This window comes from Myzus persicae, unplaced genomic scaffold (genome assembly GCF_001856785.1).
Source record: "Myzus persicae strain clone G006 unplaced genomic scaffold, MPER_G0061.0, whole genome shotgun sequence".
Classification (NCBI taxonomy): domain Eukaryota; kingdom Metazoa; phylum Arthropoda; class Insecta; order Hemiptera; family Aphididae; genus Myzus; species Myzus persicae.
This window is the reverse complement of record NW_019102308.1, coordinates 667,843-692,523: the sequence shown is the minus strand read 5'-3', so window position 1 is coordinate 692,523 and position 24,681 is coordinate 667,843. Positions and strand designations below refer to the sequence as shown.

The 24,681-nt window shown below is 29.8% G+C and overlaps 1 protein-coding gene across 1 annotated transcript in view; it reads left to right on the top strand.

The window, feature by feature from the left end:
- Positions 1-24,681, top strand: part of LOC111031785 — a 36,151-nt gene extending 11,470 nt beyond the window's left edge. The window contains 9 exon segments of the mRNA XM_022311874.1: positions 12,539-12,658; positions 13,173-13,275; positions 13,346-13,473; positions 13,592-13,781; positions 16,176-16,371; positions 18,860-19,077; positions 19,994-20,260; positions 23,436-24,019; positions 24,021-24,681. Coding sequence (XP_022167566.1) covers positions 12,539-12,658; positions 13,173-13,275; positions 13,346-13,473; positions 13,592-13,781; positions 16,176-16,371; positions 18,860-19,077; positions 19,994-20,260; positions 23,436-24,019; positions 24,021-24,419 — 2,205 coding nt within the window. The 3' untranslated portion in view covers positions 24,420-24,681.

The window sequence follows — 24,681 nt, the reverse complement described above, 5'->3', positions numbered from 1 at the left end:
GTTGTATGTTTTTAATTATATTATTTAATTAGTACAGTATGGAAATTGGTTTTAACCAGATATAATTAATTTTATTATTTGGACTTCAAAATAATTAATAATATTATTTGTACAACGTTCCTATTAAAAATAGGTACTGTTTACTAATGTATTATTGAAATGTTATAATCATTTCTCGTGTTTATTTCAACACAATTTTACGCACTAAGGCGTCTTAAGCATATATATAACAATATTCTCGATTGTAATAATAATTTAATATTCATAGTGATTTTTTAAGCATGTTTACTTTATTTTTATTTTAAAATTATGCATACATTCAAATTCTGATTTTTGGGATTTTAAATGTAGGTAGTTAAAGACGATATTTTTGAATACTTATATTTTTGATAACAGTTATGGAGTATCCTATGATGATATCATACCAACTTTGGTTGAAATACATGTTTAATGCAAATTGTGAATCAGATAATTTTTCTGGAAATGTTGGCTTACCTATTGTAATTACAATTTTAACGGCAAGTTTCTGAGTTATTCTTCTTTAAATGTTAAGGATAATAGTCTACTATTAAAAGTTTATTATTCACTTTTAGTGCTATTAATGAATAGTCTCTTCAACAAGTCAACCATGTCCAATTACCAATTTATACTATCATTATCTCCATTGTACTTATTGTAAATATTTTTTTATACAGATTGTACAAATAAAAATAAATATGACGATTATTCACTTTTGTTTTAAAAATTATTGGGTACTATGTTCAGTATTACCATATTTTGTAATATAAAAAAATTGTCTGAGTATAGTTGACTAAGTAGTAATTATTAATTAATATTTTATATTGCATACTTAATTATAATTACTGAGCTCGTATATAAATTTACAAAGTATTTAATGGACTAATCGAGACTAATGGACTATTATCCTCAGTATTTAAAGCAGAACAACTCATAAATTGTTCGTTCAAATTTTGATTACAACACGTCAATATATTCAGAGAAATCATGTAACTATCAATTTGCATTAAGACACTCGTGTTTATTGTTGAAAAACTAATGTTGGTACTTGGTATCGCCACAGGATATTCCTTAAATGTTGTGAAAAATGTAAGAATTCAAAAATATTGTCTTTATAACTACGCTTAAAAATTCCAAAAATTAGAATTTTACTACAATATGAAAATTTAAATATATTCAAATGGGGGTGAGCATGTTTAAAAAATCACCTCCTCTATAATATTATCTTATAATGTTGTTCAATTTATATATTATTATTAAGTATTATTAATGTTGACATTCATTGCCCATTAGTTAGCTGGTTTGGGCAATCGCTGTAACAGCCGTATCTGCGTTATAAAACCAAGCTCGTGTTGCAATTTTTAAATTTCTAATTGTTCTCGAATATATTTGTACACAAAAGGTTCAATCAACGGGCAATCAAAAAATGGTTCGATTTGGCCCAATAGCAGTTACCAATAACAATAAAATTATATTTTTTAAACGCCGCGTATCGTTACCACGGCAACGGTTTGTTAAACATCGTAGCCGTGCCGTTATCACAGGGTAATTTTGCATAATAACAATATGCAGGTGTAATAATTATAAACGTTGTAGAAATTTAAATGTAACACTTTCTCTTCCGCGGTGGCTGACCGTGGCGAGTGTGACACTGCCGTCGTCCATATTTGCACACATAGTACACACAATAATATAATAAGACAATAATAACCATATGATGTACGTACTGCAGTAGTATAAATAATTATGTATGATATTATTATATAAAATAAATAGGATAATATTATTATCTTATTAAAGTGACGCGTCTTTCGGACCGGAATACCGGATCGAGTGTATTATGGCATAATAATAACGGTATTATAAAAGTTAACGATACGATTTCCGCAACGCACGGGGACGTTTAAATTTAGACTACGTTATGATATTGGCGCCACACCAAAACGCTCAGCGGAACCTCTAAACATTCATAATATTAATCCAGTTCCTGCCTTCATCATAAACTGATATTATAAAATGATATAACTTTTAAACAATTGCGATCCATCTCGTTCTCTGTCGTCCAAGTACTAATATAATATTAAAATATGTTATACGAGCACACACGGCGGACGTTAACTTTTTTATGCGCCTTGTCACCCGTCGTATCTCGGCCCGATTGCTGTAGCTTATAGTAGTAACCTAATAATAATAATAATAATAATAATAATAACAATAATCGTGTGCTGAGTTGCGGTAACGATAATAATATGATATTAATATTAATATATGTATATTTGTTTGTAATAGTTTTAAGTTATTAGTAGTAAGTACTATTTCCATTGGAATCCGGAATGGTGTTGAAAGCGTGTAGATGTTTTGTTTTTTTTCGTTTTCGATGATAGTTTTCACCAAACCGCAAAAACGCGCGTAATGGACACTTGGTCTATAATATTAACATGCAGCATATATATAATTTAGCGAAATGGAATTGTCGCTACATCTGCAATCGCGCCTCTCAAGACGTCGTCTAAGACAAATAAGCACTGTATATACACTTACAAATGCAATACTTAAGTTTGTTCATATGGTTTTCAACATTTTTTTTTTTACACACATTTTAAACCAATCGGGCGTATAATCTACTTGTGCAAGTATGAAGTAAATAGTATATAATCATATAATATATATTAAATTTATTGCCAGGATGATCACATTATTTATTATATAAATATTGTCAGCGTATAATATTTTTTTCCGATATAATATTTACGACGTAGGTAAACCTATATGAGGTGTACCTAGGCCATATTTAGGATTTTCGAGATAGTGGAAAAGAAGATAATGAGATAGAAAAAATTTTGGTGGCCCAAATTACTTAATAATAACAATAGTTAACGTAATAAACTGTAGTAAAATTGTATATGTTTTTAAATTTAAATTAAAAATATATAAATGGGAGATCCATTAAAAAAATCCACCTTCCCCTGTAAATATGCTCATCCGTTAATAAGTGATATACTGATATACGTACTTGAGTTTGATTTATTATTTGTTAATTAAACGTAACGCACTAACGCGCCATATATGACAAACTTTGGTATAATACACTTTGATACCAACGTTTTGTCTTAATAATTTCTTCATTATATTAAGTTTCATTATATTATATTATTGTCTCTGCTTGTAACTAACCAATAAGTATTATAGCTGATTTCTGATCTATGAATGCATTATATTTTCTAACCGTGTTCGAAACGATCTATATAATACGATATTGACTGCGTATCAACGTATACGTATTTATATTACTGACAAAAAGAGGCATGACATTTGCAAAGCATTTATGTTATTATATATTTGTATTTTACTATATCTAATGATTACTGAATATAATATGAACATTGTACTCACAACCCATGCAACCTAAAATAAATGCAGCTTAAAATGGATATTTATTATATGTATTTAATAGCCGTATATATTCGCCTGGAAAAAATGAACAAATATAAAATTAGTTTTAGTGTACATCAGTTCACGGGCAAATCAGTGTCGCTCGTCGTTGTATTTAGTTTTCTGGACTAATTTGACCGAGATAAGCAACCACCTATCGCAGATTGGATGTAGTCATATGTCATTTGGTTTATTTCTGAATGTAGTTTAAACTTTAAACTACTATCTGGATTTAAACTGTCGATATTAAAAATATTCTAAATAATTAACTAGTTCAATTAGATAAAATTTGTTACCATTAAAATTGTTCTTATAATCAGATTTACAGATTGGCTATTTTGAAATTTTCTAAAAAAATTAAATCTGATTTTTAAATTTTGATTTTCAGTTTCAAGAAATGAAAATGAAACAAATTATACTATAAATGTAACGCAAGCGTTTATACATTTTATAAAAGAAAACAATTTTAAAAATATTGTTTATAACTAAAGTTATAGAATTAGTGAGTTCCTAACCCTGTTGGTATATGTAAATTGTGCATGTCTCTTTTCTTTTTGTAACTTTTAGCAATCCTATGCACAAACAAAAAATATTCGATTTTCTTGATCTATAACGAAATTCCTGCGTGAGCCACCCTATAACAATCAATATCTATGTTGAAAAAAAGAAACTATTTACACTCATCGATTTTTGAGGAAATCGTGTGTAAAATTTGGTGTCAATTGATTCAGTAATTTCTGAAGATTACTGTTTATTAACCAACGCACAATTTTTATTGTTTGTACATACATATTATAGCATTACATCTACCTACCTACTTATTTATTTACATTGACATTCGGAGGGAAAGTGCAGTAGAATTTGGCCTCCACTAGTAAATAATATTATTATTAGGTATTATTACATACAGTGTCCGGTTGTATTTCTTTTCACCATATGTGAATATGTGATATTATGTCGGGACTAACTATAAATATATAATAGTGTATAATATATATTATGTATCTTCTTAATAATAAAATATTGTAGTACGTACTCCGGTGACCATGTCGAATATACGACGAACGTAAATCGTAATATATGTATAATAGGTATCAGACAAATTCAGAAGTGATTGTTTCATCGACCACGTCCGACGATCCGTAATCATTGTTTTCCTTATGCAGACTGTAGTTGTGAACCGTTTTATATTGTTTGCTAAACACACATGCACGCACCCAGAGGATGCGTGTGTCTTCGTTTAAATATATAGGACGTGAATTACTCATTTATGCGTCGTGTAGTGTATTATAATATTATTATAAGCGATTTACCCGTCGACCGCCCGTCGCGATGAGTTGACGATCATTCTTTGGTTTATATAATATTATAATTGTTGAACAATTTTCTCACGCACGCTCTAGTGCGCAAGTTTTTTTAACGTCACCCTACTGCTGCCGAGGCCATAAAATGTCCATTATTATTTCACGAAATATCTTTGTTGTTGTTCAAAACAACCTATAGACTTATACTTTTAACTGATTAATAGGGAATCATTTAAAATGAACAAAAACATAATTGGTTGAATTATACTAATTATTTTTTCTGCTGTCATTATTTATGAACCATCTATAATTAGTGCAGTAAATTTAAATGTTATTGTATTTGATTCAAATGTTATAACATGAGTATTATCTAAAAAGCATAGGTACCTACTACTTAATTCTTCGTCTTTCAATGGAAATACAATTTGCCTATTAATTTATTTGGTTTTATCGTGCAAATAAATTTACAGTTTCCGAACAACCAAAATCAAAATTATATTTTTTTTTGTTATTACTTATTTTTTTTTTTTAAATTACAGCTTAAAATTTAGTTGTTATTATAATTGATTGTATATACAATATACATAATATTATAATATGATGGTTATTGGTTGTATGAGGTTTAAATATTTAACATTTTTAAATACGTGTTTAATCTTTTTATATAGTAGATTTATATTAGTGGATTAGTAGCCAGTAGGATTAGCTTGTATTTCATTATTGTTGACAAATGTATAATATTTTGTATTACAACTAACACTTTCATTTTATTAACCGAACTTGACAATAGTATATAATAATAGTAATAATTATTATTATTATAATAATTGCATGCAAATATAATAATTATTATTATTATAATAATTGCATGCAAATATATAATAGGTATAGGTATTAATTGGTTATTGGTTGATAATTGATATTGATATTGATTATTGATCACCTAGTCATACAAGAATACCTAGTCAGTATAATAATAAATTGATATTTGTTATAAAATTCCAAATATATGCATAGTATTATTTCACTGATATAAAATTAGAAGAAACTAAATATATAAAATTAAAGTATAAAATAACTAAAATCCTTGATAATTAGCATACATTTTTTGAATCTTTCAAGGCTTGGGTTAAGACGTTGAAAATATTCGGAAATATTTATGTTAGTTTTGTTTACAAAGTGGTTTCAAGTGGGTAATTTTTGAGGAAGACGTAGGACTTGTGAACATCTCAGTTCATTGTAAGATGTCAAATACAATAAACTAAACTAGTCTTAAGTTGGATATCGAAAAGCGTTCTAATTAAAAATGTCAAAACTATCAAAGATATTACCGACATTTTTCATTTAAGTATAATTTGTGATCCACTAGTAGTTTCTATCTAATTTTGTTATAACTTGATTATGTTTATAGAACTTATAGACATATTATAGAGGAAAAACATTTGAAAACATTTTATTTTAAGCCTTAATAAACAATATTTATTATTTAGTCTTAATTCCAACAATTTCTAATGCAAGTAAATAATAAATATAACACATTAACATAAACCTAAGCAACTTTATCGATAATTAACAAGTAATAAAATTATAATCTCTTTCAGTTTTCCATTTTAAGATATTGTACCAAAATATTAAATTCAATATATATTGCTATTTAGTATTACCTATATAAATATTTAGTTTTATTAAAAACTAAACATGATATGTGTACCTACTTGGTGCACCGCGTACCCCTATTTTATAGCTTGGTATTTTAAATGTTCTATTAAACTATTGAATCATAAAAAAGTGAATGTATATTTTTAAGCTTAAAGCTTAATCAAGATACTGAATAGTAATAGTTTGGCTCAATAGCATAAACCTTAAAATGTACAGGATTGTATTATTTGTTATACAATTTAAAATAAGACGTGTTTTGTAATCCAATTTTGTCTCGGCCCAAATGTTAAAACCTGAATGAATGTACGAGGTCAATCAGAACGAACTGTCTCAAATAAAAACGTATTGTAGAGTAATTTCCGAGTTGGAGGGGAAGTAACACTAAGTTGTCGTTATGAATTATAATTTAAATCTAACGAATAATAAGCCCGTTTTTCATGACAACCTATTATATTATTATAAGTATATATAACATATACATATATAGTATATATATGTATGTTGTCGGTGTGTATAATACTGGGTATTATATGTTTTATGTACATCCCGGCGAAGGCCTTATTGAAGGTGAAATTCAAATAAATTATAAATAGTATTACAATTTTAAAGTACCTAATAACGGCATTAACGCTATTTAGTGCGTGTTTATGTATAATGCATTTATGCTATTTACATTTTGTTTTAACAAAACAATTGTTTTCATATTTACTCTTAGGTTCGTACTTAGTATACACTCTGATTCACCGTGCTTGCTCATCTCCTTTTTTCTTGAATAAGACAGTTTTGCAAAATCTGATTTTTGAATCTTTAAATATATTTAAAGACCATATTTTCAAATTCCTAAACAATTTTTTTATACCATTTAAGGATGAGTACTCTATGGCGATGCAAACTTCTATTTTGTAAATGAGAACCCTCCCCCCTTTTACTGTAAATTATTGAGTGGATATTTTTTATAAAAATGTTGATGTACCAAATTCAAAATTCGGACGAGTTGTTTCAATTATTAAAATGTTTGTTTTAAGGATAATAATCCTTATTAAAAGTTGTTTTACAGAAGTACAGTTGTAATATTAGATCTAGTATTTATTATACTTAGGTTATTATTGAAAATTAATTATGTTGATAAATTAATATTAATCACCAACATTTTCCATCTTCCAAACCCATTACCATGTGGACCTAATATCCTTACGGGGGCACACTAAGTGAAATAACTCAAAACTACTTGTTTGAATTTTGATTATGATACGTCTACATTTTCAGAAAAATGATTTGGTAAGTAAATTACAAATGAAAAGGGAGGTTCTCATTTGAAAAACTGAGAAGAAGTCTGAGTCGCCTCAGGACACTCCTTAAGTACTTCAAGAAAATTCAAGAATTTAAAAAAATGGACGTCGAGTATATTTAAAAATCAGAATTTGAATAATTTCAACATAAAAGGAAAAAATTGGGGTGAGCAATCTTGGTGAATCATCTGTATATATTATGTACATACCTAAAAAGTTTTTCAAGATTTTTAGTTTAAAAAAAAATTATTTAAAAATAAATAATTTTGCTTTTCGATAAATTTACAAGACTTTAAACAGCTTTTTTATTTATAATTACAGTTTTAAATATCACACAAATTTAATATTATAGAATTTATAAATGTATATGTATGATGACATTGAATATATTGTTAAATAATTAAAAGCAGTGTTAGTTTCGAATATTTACATAATATATATAATATATATATATGTATTTTTAAACATACATATTAGGTACATATATTTTATATATTTAGTATTTAGGTTCTGAAAATAATAGTGATAATAATATGAGTATATGATTTTAACACAATAGGTTCCTATATCTTTTCAAAAATCAATCATTGAGATATTATAATAAAATTTGGATTTATATTTATATTATTAATTTTACAGCGTATTGATATTATGTAGTCATACTGGCTATTTTCAGTTCTCGTTTGTTGTGCCAATTATTATTTTTAAAAGTGAAAGATTCTTGAAATCCTCCAACATCTTGGTTTACCTTAAACGGAATTACAGAGGTTAGAACTTTCAAAAAAGTCTATTTTAAAATATATTAATTTTTGTTTAATATTTATCTGCATTAACATAATATTTGTATTATTTTATTCATTGGCCCATAATTAATACTATAGTGTTTTGCTGTAAACTCTGAAATGGATGATAAGAGAAAACTTATGTGTTCCCTACGTATTTGGAGAGTCTAGTTTGATGTCATAATACTTTTTTCCTGTTATGACTATAAGCCCAAAAGTGATTACTTACATGTGAAACACTGTTGTTTTAAATGCGTGGGAATATTATGTCTACCTATAATCATATATTCGATTATTTTATGAAATATTTGAATTTACTTTCGCCTGCAATATTATTATTTTCAATGACTAGTTTTAATGTAATAATTATTGTTATGGTGTAACTTTTATCTAGATGTCCGTAATGATTAAAATATTAAATATATATGTCATTGAAAACTAATATTAAATAATGAACAATACTGTACGGTAATATAAATAGTAATAAACAGTAATAAATTCGATGGATTCCCATGTATTTTTTTTTATTACTACATGTGTAGAAGTATTCAGTTTACTTCAGTTTATTCCACTTTACTAAATTAATGTTAAAAGTAATCAAGTTTGGTCTAAATTTGTTGGGTTACCTATCTAGATTCTTTCAATTATTTCAATAAAATTATATTTTGACTAATAATTTGAATTTATTTTCAAAAATAAATTTCTTTAAGATTTTACTGTCAACAAAAATTGTCGATAAATAATAATTTCGTTGAAAAAATGTTACGCCATGTGCTTTTACAATGGCCAACACATCGTAACAAACAGTAGGTACTATACAAATTAAAATAAATCGTACACCTTAAAAATATAACGACATACATAATTTCAACAGTGATTTTGTTTTAAATATTTAATCATTTTTCTTTAAAAAGATATGTTTTTGGGTTGGGTACAAATTTTTTTTCTAACTGATTTTCTGAATGCCTGTTTATTGCCATAGAAACGCAAATCAGCAATAAATAAAAAAAATTAAATTCCTAATAAAATGCAGCACGCCACTAAATATTTTTCCACTCCACTATACCCAAAAATATATCTATGATTTCTCAATTCTTCAATTTTCCTCAATTTTTCATTTTTAGTTTCTATTAATTTTTTAATTGATGAAATTATTATTTTTAAATACATAAGGTGTTTTCATATTTTAAAATTTTAAGCATATTTTTCTAATTTTCAATGCATAAGTGCAGCCATAATTAATTTGTTACAAATTATAATATAATTAATATAATTCTTGAGTCTCGTCCATTATAATTATTTATGTACTTATGGCTTATAGTTTTCATTTTGTATTAAAGTTACTATTTACTATCATGATATAATATAAATATTAATAAAGTTTATTTGTATGAAATTCGAAATTAAACGTTTTGTGCTCAAAGAATACTAATGCAAACTTTTTATTTTACGAAACGCACGTGCCACCGTCAAAAGTACACATATTTTTACACAACATATACATAAATGTATTTATAATTAATATTGAATTCACGTATAACACATTGTGTCGAGAAATTTTCAATTGTATTATTTTCCCTATTCAATTATTACCTGATACCTAAATCAATAGCTCATCGTGTATGATATATAGTTATAGCCTTACAACAGTATTTATTTATTTCAAACAAGTTGGTATTCATTTTTAAAAAGTTTTGTTTTATAACAAGTACAATCGATCATATTATTTTCGTTTAGTATTTCGTAGAGCGAGGTTTATACTATCAATATATAAAGTATGATTTATCTTTTATAATTAATATTGGTTAAATTTGTTTTTCTCTCTGATTCCCCATGATATACCTCATTCGTCGTTTCAGAATAATAAATATTATAGCTTCGTGATTATTTTAGATGTAGTTTTTTACAGGTGCTTGTTCAAAACCTAAAATTCTAGTAGGTATATAACTGAGAAATGTATGTTGAGCGTAGTTATAAACCCATAAATTATTTACTCATTTATTCACATAAATCAGTTTTCGATTAGAATTTAACTGTTAAGTGACAAGGGCATTTTTTAAACGCTAAATAGATAAATTAAAATATGCATTTTTCTGTTTACACTAGCAAAATAAAAATTACGTGGATACCGGCGATATACATTGGAAACAGAATAAATTATTATCCTCATTTGTAGTGTGCATAACTTAAATATTAAGTTTTAAAGTAAGAAAATATGTTGTTAATTTTAAAGTTTTAAACTCTTATGAAATATTCACTGTTACTTTGGCTCTTACATCTGACATCGAACAAATTGGGTTGCGTTTTATTTATTAATTATAGTATTTAATTCGAAGAAGTATATTTGCCATCTGGTATTTATGTATATATTAAAATTAAAATATAGTAGGTATATGAGTTTTACGGTGTATTATACTGCAGCGGCGATCGAATAAAACGCTCCATTGCTTTCTTATAGTGTTTTAACACTATCTATCTCTTGCTAAAATCTGCCCACTTTTTAGGTAGGTACCTAATGTATTATTTATTATTAAGTAATATTCTTATGTGTGTATAGTTAAATATAGTTATATTCACAATAATAGTTATGATAATGATGATATAACATATACCTCCTCTCTATAGTCTCTACGCCTCGATGTATTATTTCCGGAGGCGACTGCCTTTCAGGCCATCTCTCCGATTACAGAAAAACGAGTTTGGCCATAGCTCCAGCTGATATCATCGTACAGAAGTCACTTTATTAAAGTCAGTTGTAACTATCTTGTGTACGAGCCTTATACGTATAATAGTGTATAATACATAATATATTTATCAAATTCAATTTGGCAGGTCTTGTGTATGATTTATTTGATTTATTATATTACATCTGTTATACATATGTGTTGGAATGAATGAAAAACAATTAAAATTACTTAATTTACTGGTAGTATTGTAAATATATAAGTAAAAAATCTCGATTTTAGATATTTGCCAAAAAAATGGCAAATGTTGTGTATATTAATACCTACTCCACGATTTTTTTGTTTCCACATTCGGCATTGGCCATAAAGTGACTATATTGCTTTCACTAGATGTCTTACACGAAAGCATATTTACATACCTAGGTACCTGTATAATTATTATGTATAGGCTTTTATATTTTTATCTGTTACGCATCAAAAAACTTGCGTAGTATGTTTTTATCATGGGTATTTAAATATGTTTTCCAAAAAAACAAGTAATTTGTCAAAATAATAAATATACTTGTCGTTCTTCAGGTAAATTTTGCAAATCGAAATACTATATGTCGTTAACTCTTGAAAATAAATAGTTAATACAAAATACGTCAATAACCGTTTGTACACATTTTTATCGTATATTCTCGCCTCCCGTCAATTAACGTAAAAATCTTTTCATGTAAATTATTAAATTTATATTTTCTGTGATTTTTGTCATTTGTTGAATCCATTTCCTACATTTTAAAATATTTTTTTATCTTTGTGCGGCGATACGTATTTAATAAATCTCTATAGTTTAATACAATTATAATGGAAAAAATAATCATGTTCAAAGATCTACGATTTATAGATACATTATTTTAAATTATTTGTACCTTGATAAAGGTGTCTGAATTTTTTTAATTATTTTTTAATATACTTATATATTATTATTAGCTAATCTTATAAATACGTATATATAGGTACTTAAGTTTATACTTAAATATATGTGATAATTATTTTGACTAGCTATATTGACATAATATTATGTATAATATTTAATTATTGTAATAGTATGATAAATCTATAATAGAGTATTTTAGTAAATCACGGAAGTAGGAAATGGTTACTGAAGCAATAATGACACGCCTTATAACACGTAATGTGACATTTAACTGTTTTTTGAGCAACCGATTACCATTTGAACTGCAATTTGAATTTATATGTAAATTAATGTTGGTACAAACGGTACAAACATTATACAACGAAAATAGGATTCAATTACTGTTTTGTTAATATAAAAAGTAGTAACATTGGAATATAAATGTATAATATATAAATGGTTTATTTTTTAGAATCAAATACTCGACCGCGTGAAATGTGATCATGTAACTGTTACAAAACCAGAAGAAGATCGACGGAGAAGGACCATAATTGTCGAGAAAAGAAATGGAAGTTATGGCTTTATGCTCCAAGTAAATATAATTGAGTACCTACATTTTTTTATAGCACGAATTTTTGATTGCCAATCGTTAATCATTACTATTTTTAAAATAAAGTAAATAAAAAAATTCTTTTTTTTATCGAATCAACGAAATTGCTTTTTATTTTTTGTTAACAACTATTTATTCTTTTGGTCTATAATTATTTACACGATTAATTCTATATTTTATAACATGGCATATACAATGTCATTGTCGTTTGTCAGTAACGTGTACAGTGTAGCTGTAGCGAAAAAAAATCTATGGTTAATGTTTAATATATTTCTTTAGTTATCATTAAATTCTAGGAATTTTTTAGATAGTGAATAAAGAACTGATACATATGAAGTATTTACATGTTTTATCTATTAAACTGACAACAAAGTTTACATTATTTTTTTTTGATTTATGACTAGTGAGTATTGTATGCTTATAAATCATAACAATTTATATAGGTACCTAGATAATATATTATTTACTATATTTTTAATGGTTTCTTTTTCTATAGAGTTATGGCATTCATTATAAAAAGGAGCAGGAGATTGAAATGATAACGTATGTGGATCACGTGGACTACGATGGACCGGCGTATAGAGCCGGGATGAGAGAAGGTAAATTGAATCGATTTTTCATATATTTGTGAACTAAACACAATAACTGACATTTTGCGTTTTGTTTTAGGTGACGTGATACTGTCAATAAATGGCGTCGATATGGAAAAGGCTGACCATAAAGCATTGGTAAGCTTTATAAAAAGCTGTGATTCACGAATGAGAATGGTGGTACTATTTGAAGACTGCGTGCGAAAGGTAATAATCGGAATAATTAAATATAATAATTGTATAAAGTCGTTATACACAATACATACATAATATTAAATTATAATATGTATGCGAGATAAATAAAAAAATAATTTATTTTCTATAGGTCGACTTACACATGAGATATATACAACTTCAGCGTACGCTTCAAGCCAAAGTCGAAGAACTGGAAAAGGTCGAAATCAAAGAGAGAGAGCTTATGGAAGGAAAATGGAAAACGCACAGTTTGCCGGCAAGAAAAAAGTCTAGTCATTCTTCTAAGGACACTGCCAACCAAAAAATATTGACTGAAAACGGTAATAACACAATATACGTTAAAAGGACTTAAACTATACTTACCTTTACTTACCATATTTGTTTCCATACTATTGCTATGCGAATAACTAATGTTACTTATATCATAGTCATTTATTTTTTATTTTATTCCCTCCAATCAGTTTTTGGCTTTTACTTTCGAGTAGTATGATAATATAATCTTATGTATAACACGTATAAAGTGGGGTTTTTCTTTAACCAAACGTAAAAATGAGGCATTTATTGAGAAAACTACGAAAACTTAATTAATTAAGTATAATCATCTGTGTTGTTGCATTTTATGTAGTAGAAGCTACGTGCGTTTCCGCATGCAGTGTGTACTCAGACCGCACACGTCATGTTTATGAGTTATTACTTATTATCCTACGTCAACTGCTGCAACGTCGTCGACACGGTTTTTTTTATTTATTAAACGTTGAACGAAATAGTCCTCACGGCGACATGGCATTAGTACCGACGGCATAGGTATTAATATTGGCGCAGCTATTACAAAACGATTGGACGGGTCAGTTAGAATTTTAACTTAAAAATATATTAAAATAATATGCAAGTACATTTCGTAAAAGCATAGTTTCAAAATAGTCAATATTTATTTTATTTATTTTTTTTTTAAATTTTAGTGGAAAAGTTTCACACTGGTTACAGCTATAGGTAGTAGTTTTAGCGAATAATTGGGTGTGTGCCCGGGCACAGCTCGGTTTCGAACCGGAACCGTGATGTGATATCTCAACCTGTCCGTGAATATTGTAATTCTTAACAGTCCTGTGGCCATTAAATGTTAATGTTATACTGCCATACTATATGTACCTACCTACCAAATAATAATGAATTTACATCAAGATAATAATTCCTATATTGCACTACTAACGATTTAAACATATTTTGTTTGCAGTCGGTGACAGATCACAGAAATCTACTCTTAAGATATTTTACAATTATATGAAACAAACTTGTTGTATTTCAGATAACAACATTTTAGTCTTATTTAATTTTTACAGGTTATTTGCGTTTCGAGATTTCGGTCGTGAATAACCTACTAATACGGAATGTTCCATAATTTATTTTGTGATACACAGCTAATATAGCCACACATATAGCAAAATAACTTAAGTATATTTGACTTTTTCACCGATAACGTTCCACGCGTAACGTTGAAAATAATTTTGAATTTTTAAGCAATTTTTAGGAAAAACAACCACTCTTTACACTCAAAATACCGCTCAAGTGCCTAATTTTCTAAGTTAATTTTTAGCATAGTTCTCATACCTAGCAATTAATTATTTTTGTACGATATGTATTATTATAGTTTGCTTATTAATTGTAGTTTGTATACTCATATTTACTAAAAACTAAAAAGGTTAGTTTTAAATTTGTCGGAAGTAATATTAATCTGTATGTGTGGATACAACAACGCAGATCAATGATGACTGAAAGCTGAAAATAGAATTCTCCAAGTAAGGTGATAGTCACACTTGACGAAAAACTCGTTTCAGGGATGGTTTAATATCTACTGTAATGAAATAAGCGGTTTAAAAGCCATGAAAATAAAAAATTAGGGTTGATATTTGTTTTATTTTAATGTATGCATTTATCATGCCTATCGTTTCATGCTAAGTACTGGAGATACTATAGCTTATAGAACTTATAGGACTCTATTATTTTTATAGTTTTATTAATTAAGCTTATTATTGTTCAAAATTTGTAACAGATGGCCTAATCAAAATTGTGTCAAAAATATACATGTATTTGTGTGTTATCAAACACATATCATACACATCGTGTATTGTAAAATAATATTTAAAAAATTACAACTTCAGTTATAACTATTAGTTAATATATAAACTTATAAAGTACATTTATTAGTACTAACTATTAAATGGTATAATATTAGTCAATAAATGAAATAGTTTTAATTAAAAAAGCATCATATAGGTTATATTTTGTACGTACTTTACAAATAACTAATAAAGTATAGGTAGTTAAGTAGGTAACCCACATAATATTTAAGCTTAATTTTGATTTAAAATATTTGAAAATTTTAATATTTGGAATATAAACTGGTTTGGACAATAATTGGCATCACAATTCAGATTTTTAGCTCCACATGATTTCATTTCATAATTATACTGCAAATACATTAATCATTAATTGGTTGATTATATTTTCATAATATTCAACAACTTTTTAAAATTATTATTGTTAATACGGTATAAATAATGTAATAAGTATGAATGTTATTTAAATTTTTTTATCAAATCAACTTTATCAATACTAACACTTAATAGTTGGATTATTATACAATGGTACCTATGCTTATATTTTATTGCTTTAAAGTTTCAACATATTATACTGATTAAATGATTATTAAATTACAGGTGAAAGTTCTATGTCTAGGCCTACATTATCGACTGAAGACGTGGCCAAAGCACAGCCAATTTATGTGCCCAAACAAAACTTTATGTTGGCTTATCGACCACACCATTTTATCGATCAGCACGGACGTTCCTACTACTTGCATCAGCCTGCCACTGCCATAATCAATGGAGATTCAAGTTACGTCGGTTGGCACAGGTAATTAGAATATGTTTATTGTATACACTACCATATACATCACAGGTCATTGAAATATAAACTACAAGGAAAAATACAATTCAAATTTTTAAAATCTGTTGTTCTTGTTCCGTGTTTAAAATTCTTCCAATGCCAGTTTTGGTGAAAAATAAATTTGTTGTAATTTTAAATAACAGTTAACTTTGTGTTAGAAATTGGTACCAGTTTTTTATGCAAAAATGAACAAGAAAAACCCCTAATTAGTAATTACTAATTAAATTACCGACCCACCTAATATTATGCTAATTTTAATGATGTAATATGAACTAGAAATCATGGAAATATATAAATGTAAATAGCATAGTCAAATACAATGGTATACTTATACCTTAATATGTAATATTTATTTTTATTATTATTACACTAATTAAATATTTTTTAAAAAAATACTAAATTCGTTACTTTCACCCGCGTGTTAATGTTACAGTTCTTATTCGTAATGTAAAATAATCATTATTCGTCGATGTTTGGGCGAACCTAATTGCTACAAAAATTATTCAAGCAATATCATGTCATTTAGTCGGCACTTACATGTACATACTTTAAATGTTAACTTTTCAAAGATACCGATATAATAAATAGGTAGGTACAAATAATTGCAACGGTTTGCGACATACATTTTTATGTACTCTTCATATTTCATTTATTTGATAATAATTACATGTCCAATGATATCAATTTCACATCGGCTCTAATAAAAAAAAAATTGCCGACCTCGTTCTGAAAAATAAAACGTGATACAATTCACATGTAGGTACCGAAAATTATTTTAATAATTTAGTCTTGATTTTCATATTATACATCATAATTATAAAAAAAATATTAAGTAAGTACAACAAATTGTATATGGTCCTATTCAACACCTTGCGTGTACTTTACTTTAATTAACCTTACTGTCCTTACTTAATTCTATATCATTATGTATAGGTATTATGATATTCTACCGGTTGTATCGTATGTCATTGTAAGCAGATTTTTTTTAACGATTATAGATCGATGAAATGGGATAATAAATTACCATAATAATATTTATTTTGATGGTTGGATGATAAAATTAAAATAATGAGTTATGTTTGACAACAATTTTGTAGGCATTTAGCCTAACAATTTTTTTAGGAGCTTCTCATTAGATTTCAGTGCATAAAAAGATAGTTGAAAGAAAAAATTATTCATCTCTTGTGAATAAAATGTATACCAATTACTTCAATTCAAAGTGTTATAGCATTTACTAAAATTTAGAGTACCATAGTTCATAAACTATAGTAAACCGAAATTGATAATTTGAGTATCAAAATTTTCAGAAAAAAACTTTACCGGAATCCATTAAAAAATATAGTTGTTACCATTTGATAAAATAAAGTTGATTTTTCTATTGGAACAACTGCGTGTTCGAAAATTTTGAAATTGTAATAAAAAAATGTCTTGTTAAAAATAAAGAAACACATCTTTTTTTGTTTTTTCGAAATTATATATCATTGATCCATTATCATTAAAAAACCCCTCGTACATGGATGATGGAGGAGGGAACGGCCATTTTCCGTTTTCGTTGCGAGGTCAAATATCTTTTCCCTTTGGGCTCTATTTCTAGTAGTTGACTTATAATTATAGTATTATACTGTATAAAATATAATATTATATACTTGTTGTCATAGGCATTTAATAATGATCTAGAGCCTTTCTATAGCCTCACTGAATATAGTGACTATAGTTTATATAGACGGAGATGAGTGAGATGACGCATAATACAGTAATAATTAATTTTTAACATTTGGCAAATTCAACTACATTATAATTTTTGCAAGTATTTATGTGAGATAAATAATAAGCGAAGTCCTAATTCTTATCGTATTTTTAATTTATGTGATAGGTAACTTTATAAATAGTATCACATGCATAGTTGCCAATACGAACATACTATCAATACTTTTTTTATGATTATTCTTATATTCATCTTCATGTGTACGATTTAAAATCTACGTAACGCATAGGTCACGCTAGGATAGTCCCATTTGCAGTTTTATGTTCTATTGTCCATGGTGACATATTTTGGGACACTAAAATTTCCTGTCTTTAGAAAATAGGCTAAAAATAACGAAAATAATTTTTTGTTGACGCATCATAATTTTTACTACCTTAATATTCTACTGTGGGGAACATATTTTTTTTCTGATTTCTATACTTGTGGTGCACTGGGACAGATAACCAGAAAATAATGGAAAAACGAAGATATATTATTGTTAATATTGTGGCGGAGGACATAATATTATAATTTATAATCACCACGACACCAACATAATTCAGCTCAAACACATTCGCCAACTGTTCTCTCTACCCGGTTCTTTTTTCTTCTCGTTTTGACCTAAACATAATATACGGCCATCAATGTATATGACCTATAGGCGTCAATCATCAACGCGTATACATACTAATCGTTACCGTGTATTTTCAGCAATCGTTCAATTAACAGCAGCAAAAGCTGCGACCAACAGGAAAACTGGGCGCCACCGGATCAACCGGTTCAGCAGAGGAGACGATCGCATTACGTGGTGGAAGTCAGCCGGCGGTGCAGTACATCGTCGGACGTGCCGAATCGTTCGCAGCAACAGCAGCCTCACTGCAAACAGCACAACTTCACCAACAGAGCATCGCAGCGGTCTTCATCTCAAGGTAAATTCGGATATCTGGTATTGATGACATGTCACATGTACATACGCGTTCGTATAATGTTATGTGTTATAAATAATAATGCTCATATACATATCATTTTTTATCTCAATATACGTCGTCGAAATAAAAAATACCATGGAAAGATTTTACTTATCACGAATTTCATATATTATATAATATTATGAATTATGCGCTACGTTCACGGGAGCAATTTGATGAAAATATATTTTTTTCTGTAGATTTATAGACGATTTTAGAATAGAATATTATATTCTAACCCTAAGTATATACATGAATCCCTTTCGGTGGTGAATCTAATCTTATCCCCTTATCGCCTTCCTTCTTCATAAAGACCCCGAATTGCGTCTATGCGTGCCAATAATATAATAATAATTATGTGTTACTCTGCAATAATGGTATATGTATAGGTAATGTAATTACAGTAGAACTTGTACAACTCGAAAAACATGTATATAGAAACATATAAATTATAAAAACATACTTATTTATATGATAATATATAGTATGTAATTTACCTGAAACGTCCTAAGAAAAATAACTTACTCCCGCCAACTGTTCCAACATGACATTGAAACTATGTATTTGCTTTTTTTCCCCCTCGATTGATTTTCGAGTTGTAAAAGTCCTGCTGCGGTCGCGGCCGCGTAAGTGCGTAACACGTGGCGTTATTTATACCTATATTAATTTGCTTTGGAGCCGCTTTGCACCTTTACACTTACACTTTACACTCGCTCACTTCTCGTATGTATACTTAAATATAACACGACAGGCGGTGGTGTATTTATTTTCATTTTTCTACTTCTTCTTCATGATCTTTTTCTTCTTCTTCTTCTTCTTCTTCTTCTTCTTTTCCGTTTTTGTTTGTTTGTTGTTTCCTATATGCTTTCCGGTGTAGGCGATAACTGTCCGCGATGGGGTTGCATACGTACCGGTGGCGGCGCATCCGGTCGACGGAGGAACGATGGCGGCGGAGGACACGACGCCGACGACGACGACGATGACAACGACGACGACGACGACGATGGAGGCAGCGTGGAGGCATACGATCTGGCGGCGGACGGCGGGGCGGCCTGCTGCCCGGGTTCGCAGTGCGTGCCCACCAGGAGACATCGGCGCAGGCGCAAGTCATCGTCGGCGCGTGGCGTCCGCGACAAAAGCCCAGGCAAGCTACGACTGCTGCTCCAGCGGTCCCGGGGACCTCGGTGTTGGCCGCGTTGCTTGTCGCTGTTGTTTGGCGGATGCCGACTTAGTGGTTGTTGTTGTGGTTATGGTCTTCGCACACGCACTTGAAATCGTATACAATATAATGTTTAATACGCACCCAACGACAAATACGCATTATATTTTCGTTGTTATTGATGTTGTTATGACCTATATTAGTTGGCGGTATCGTAGACAGTATATTATATAGTAATGTTGTAGTATACCTAGTATATAGTATAAAACATTATTGTTATTATTATATAGATAATATACCTTAAGTATAATATACCACACACGCGTCCTCTGCCCACCCGCACCCCATTTACTTACAGAGCTGCACGACGCACGTCTATACGCCTATACTAGATAATAATATTATTACATGTTTATATATATATATTCGTCGTTGTCTTTTTTCCATAATATATTACATACCTATAAAATAATACTTTTTTTCATATTTTCCTTTTATCTTTTTGTTTTCTCAAATATTTTACTCCGATAACATACAAATATCATGTTATAATTTATGGACCATACTATTGTGAGCATGATAGGTTTGTATGTATAAGTATATATATCCGCATACACCGGCGCATTATTGTTCGTTTTTATGTTTTTGAGTTTTCGTTATTGTTTTTTATTTATTTTTTGGATAAGTAATTATTGTAGGCAGTGCTTGAATTGAGGGACACAAAATCTATCTTCTAATTGTATCCTAATGAATAAGACATTTTTGATGTTTGGATTCGTACATTTTTTTCAACACTTTTACATCCCCCTTCTGTTTTTTTTCCCAATTCAAACTCTAAAGCACCGTGTATAGAAAGGTAATATAATGGTGTTAAAGATTGCAGGTGTAGATTTTGTTATGCCTTTCGACGTTGTCGCACGCACGTTTCCTACAATGTTCCCATCGTTAAAATAATGTATAAACATTGTACACAAACAACGAGTAGGTACTTGCATTTTCTAATGTTGTTTGCACCTTCCCAGTCAAAAACAGAAATCATTATCCAATCGTCATCGCAATAAAACATAATATTATATTATGATTATTAATGTTCCCGACCCCGTCCCTCTTTAATGATACTCCACCATGCAGTTACTCGCGTGCTCGATATTACCCACCTATATAGTAGTTTTATATTACGTTCGAACTCGTTAATATTTTAATTGTTTTTTTTTTTCATTCGTGTATTTTATAATTGTATAAATTATATCACCTCTTTTTATGTCTTTTACGCGTGTACAAGTTTTTTTGTTCGTATGAACACGTTGTATAGGTACACCTATTCGTGTGAGAAATATATTATTTTATACATTTAAAACAAATTATTATAATATTATTATATTATATATAATAATAGATATTAAACGCATGGATTTATACGTTTATTATTATTTTTTAGCTGTGTCTTGCATGCCAGTAGAGTTGATGGTTTATGTGATACACTAACTGCAGTGGCGTAGCCAGGATTTTGCTTTTGGGGGCTGATAATTTGTTACACTGGAATCACATTTTAAACTTTTAAATACAAGTTACAATTTCAACACTTAAGGTTACGTATCGTAATTCATTCACAGAACACTGAAAACGTTTTTAAATTTTTCCGGAAGTTCTACAGCCCCCTCACTGTCCACTGGCCACGCCGCAAACTAGTAAACTAGTAAAATAATACTATATTGTACATATGGATAACTGTACTTGTGACATGTATTATATCATCGAATGCGCCTGAATTAAACTTAAAACAAAGAATGATGATGTGCATCTCGTATTTAAAAAGTAATTTAATATCAAAATTATCAACTATAGCCTATATAGGTATATAAAGTTGCACTTTGTCACACGAAACATGGGCATAAATTGCAATATGCATTTTTAATTAGCTCTTAAAGGGCAAAAAGTTTATAGGTGTCAGACATATATGGTGGGTATTTTTAAACATATTTCGTTTGTGCGCTTATCCAGATTCTAGCTTGTAGAGCCAAATCACTTAGGTGTGAAAGGGTCACCTCTAGCCAACAATTTAAAACATGGTGTTCGCATTTCGTTTTTATGTGGGTTCATTGACACAGAACTGGAGTCGTTTAAATTATTCTATCATGCTTTAACTAAAAATATGTTTGCATGTATGATGTACCTAACTAATCGATGTAAGTAGTAATTAAACGTGACAGCCGCTAAATAAAAGTACATTTAATAGATACTTAGCTATTTTACAAAATCTCAACATTTTTATTAAAATATTTTTACCATATTTTATGATCCTTTAAATTTATTATTTTTTGAATGACTTGCACTTTAATTTCATATTCCGTTCCGTAGCAGAATAATTTTTGGAGTACTTCAGTACAGAACAATTTCAAATTCTCAACGTTAATTAGTTATAATAAGTATTGAAAGTTTCGATGAGTGAAGTGGTGGTTCAACATTTTGCAGAGTATCTAATCCGTTCACTTAAATTTAAAAAATAAAAAATATCCTGCTTCAGATTATCAATATTAAATGTTTGTAATATATCATATAAGTGAAAACTTAAAAAATTATGACTAATATAAATTGCAGTAATAATATCTTTTTTTTCAAATGTTGGTCTGCAATGACATTAAATTTTGTAAATAAAATATTTGAAAAAAGTGTAGACATTCATAAATGAACCACCTTGTATGTACCTACCATAACATAATATAACACATATACAGAGGATTCACTAAGTACGTGCACAGCTCTCCCATTTTTTTCTTTAATAACTTCCATTCAAATTCAAATTTTTCAATTTTTAAATCTACTTAAAGACTGTAGATTTTCGAATTCTTTAATTTTCAGTAGAAAAATTGAAGTTTGTTTTTTCGTAGGCTACTCTATAGTTTAGCACAAAAAATCTCAATATTTTGAAAATATATTTTCAAATTTCAAAAATCAGATTTTGATTAACTACATTATTAAGGGGAAAAAAGAGGGTGAGCTTCTTTAGAGAATCTATCTACAGTATAAAAGTGTACACATTATAATACGAAGCAATACCATTATATCGTTGCTGTTTCTAGTATTTTTGTTATATTATATTGTCATGTACGACACGTTTATAATTCGAAAAATCGGTGTTGGGTGTTGTGTGTGTTCGCAGACTGCAAATCGGAGAGTTCGTACTGCCGGAAGGGACACGAGAAGCGCCGCAACTCTACCAGGAACGAAGCGCCCGACGAACACAACCCTTCGCTTCAACACCTTACCGGTACCGGCGGTAATCATGGTTACTCCAATCTAGTGAACGATCGGTACGCGTCGGACGAGCGTATGTGCCAAAGTACATCGATCGGCGGGGGAGGCGGCGGAGGCGGCCGACCTTCGCAAAACAGTCTGACGGAGAACAGCCCAGCGTCGTACACGACGTCGCTAAGTACGGACACGCTGTACTGGGACGACGACCCGATGGCCGCGGGTCAGCCGTCGGCCGCATCCCGGCAGCACTCCGTCAAGTCACAGTCGTCTTCGACGTACCGGCGTGACAACTGCGCCGTCAAGCCAGTCAAGTCGTGGGACAACCTAACCACCAAAGCGTTCGGTGGTTACGGGTTCGGTTACGAGTATTTGGATCGCGACCAGATTGTCAACAACGGCGCCGGCGCAGGCGGCACGGGTTCCGGACAGCATCACATGGTGTACCTGCAGCTAAAGAACGTCAAGGGCGGACAGAAACACCATGTCGGCCCACCATCACCACCATCACCACAACCACCAACACCCGCAGCAGCAGCAGCAGCAGCAGCAGCACAACCTCCAGCAACAGCAGCAACACAACCATCACAACAACAATCAACAGCGGTCCAACCACAACGGCCACCATCACCACCGCCACAACGCCGGCGGCCGGATCCGTCACCCGACCAAGTCCACGGAGACACTGCTCACGCTACCGCCGCAGTACCCGATCACGGCCATCGAATCGTCGGCCAGCTGCGAATACTTGGACGCTTGTTCGTCGTCTTCGTCGTTGGCGGCCGGCGGTTACTTCGCTGGTTACGTCAGGAACGACAAGGCCAGTCAGACGGACTGCCGGAGATACGCGGCACAACATCAGCAGCCGCCGCCCGAAGTGACGAGGCTCTGATGAGAATCTCCAACATCACATTATTATTGTATTTTAATTATTATTAATTTATTGTGTTATCATTTTTTTTTAAATTTGTATTTTGTACCGCGTCTATTCTATTGTACTTCGGTTTTTTACGCGATGGGAAATTTTACTATAAAAAATGTTAGGTATTAAATTATATCCCCGCCATAGTGTGATTTTTTTCTAAGCTCATACTTTAGTTATATTTACGAAAATATTATTATACAATCTCCTCATATTTATCTCTAGTCATCAA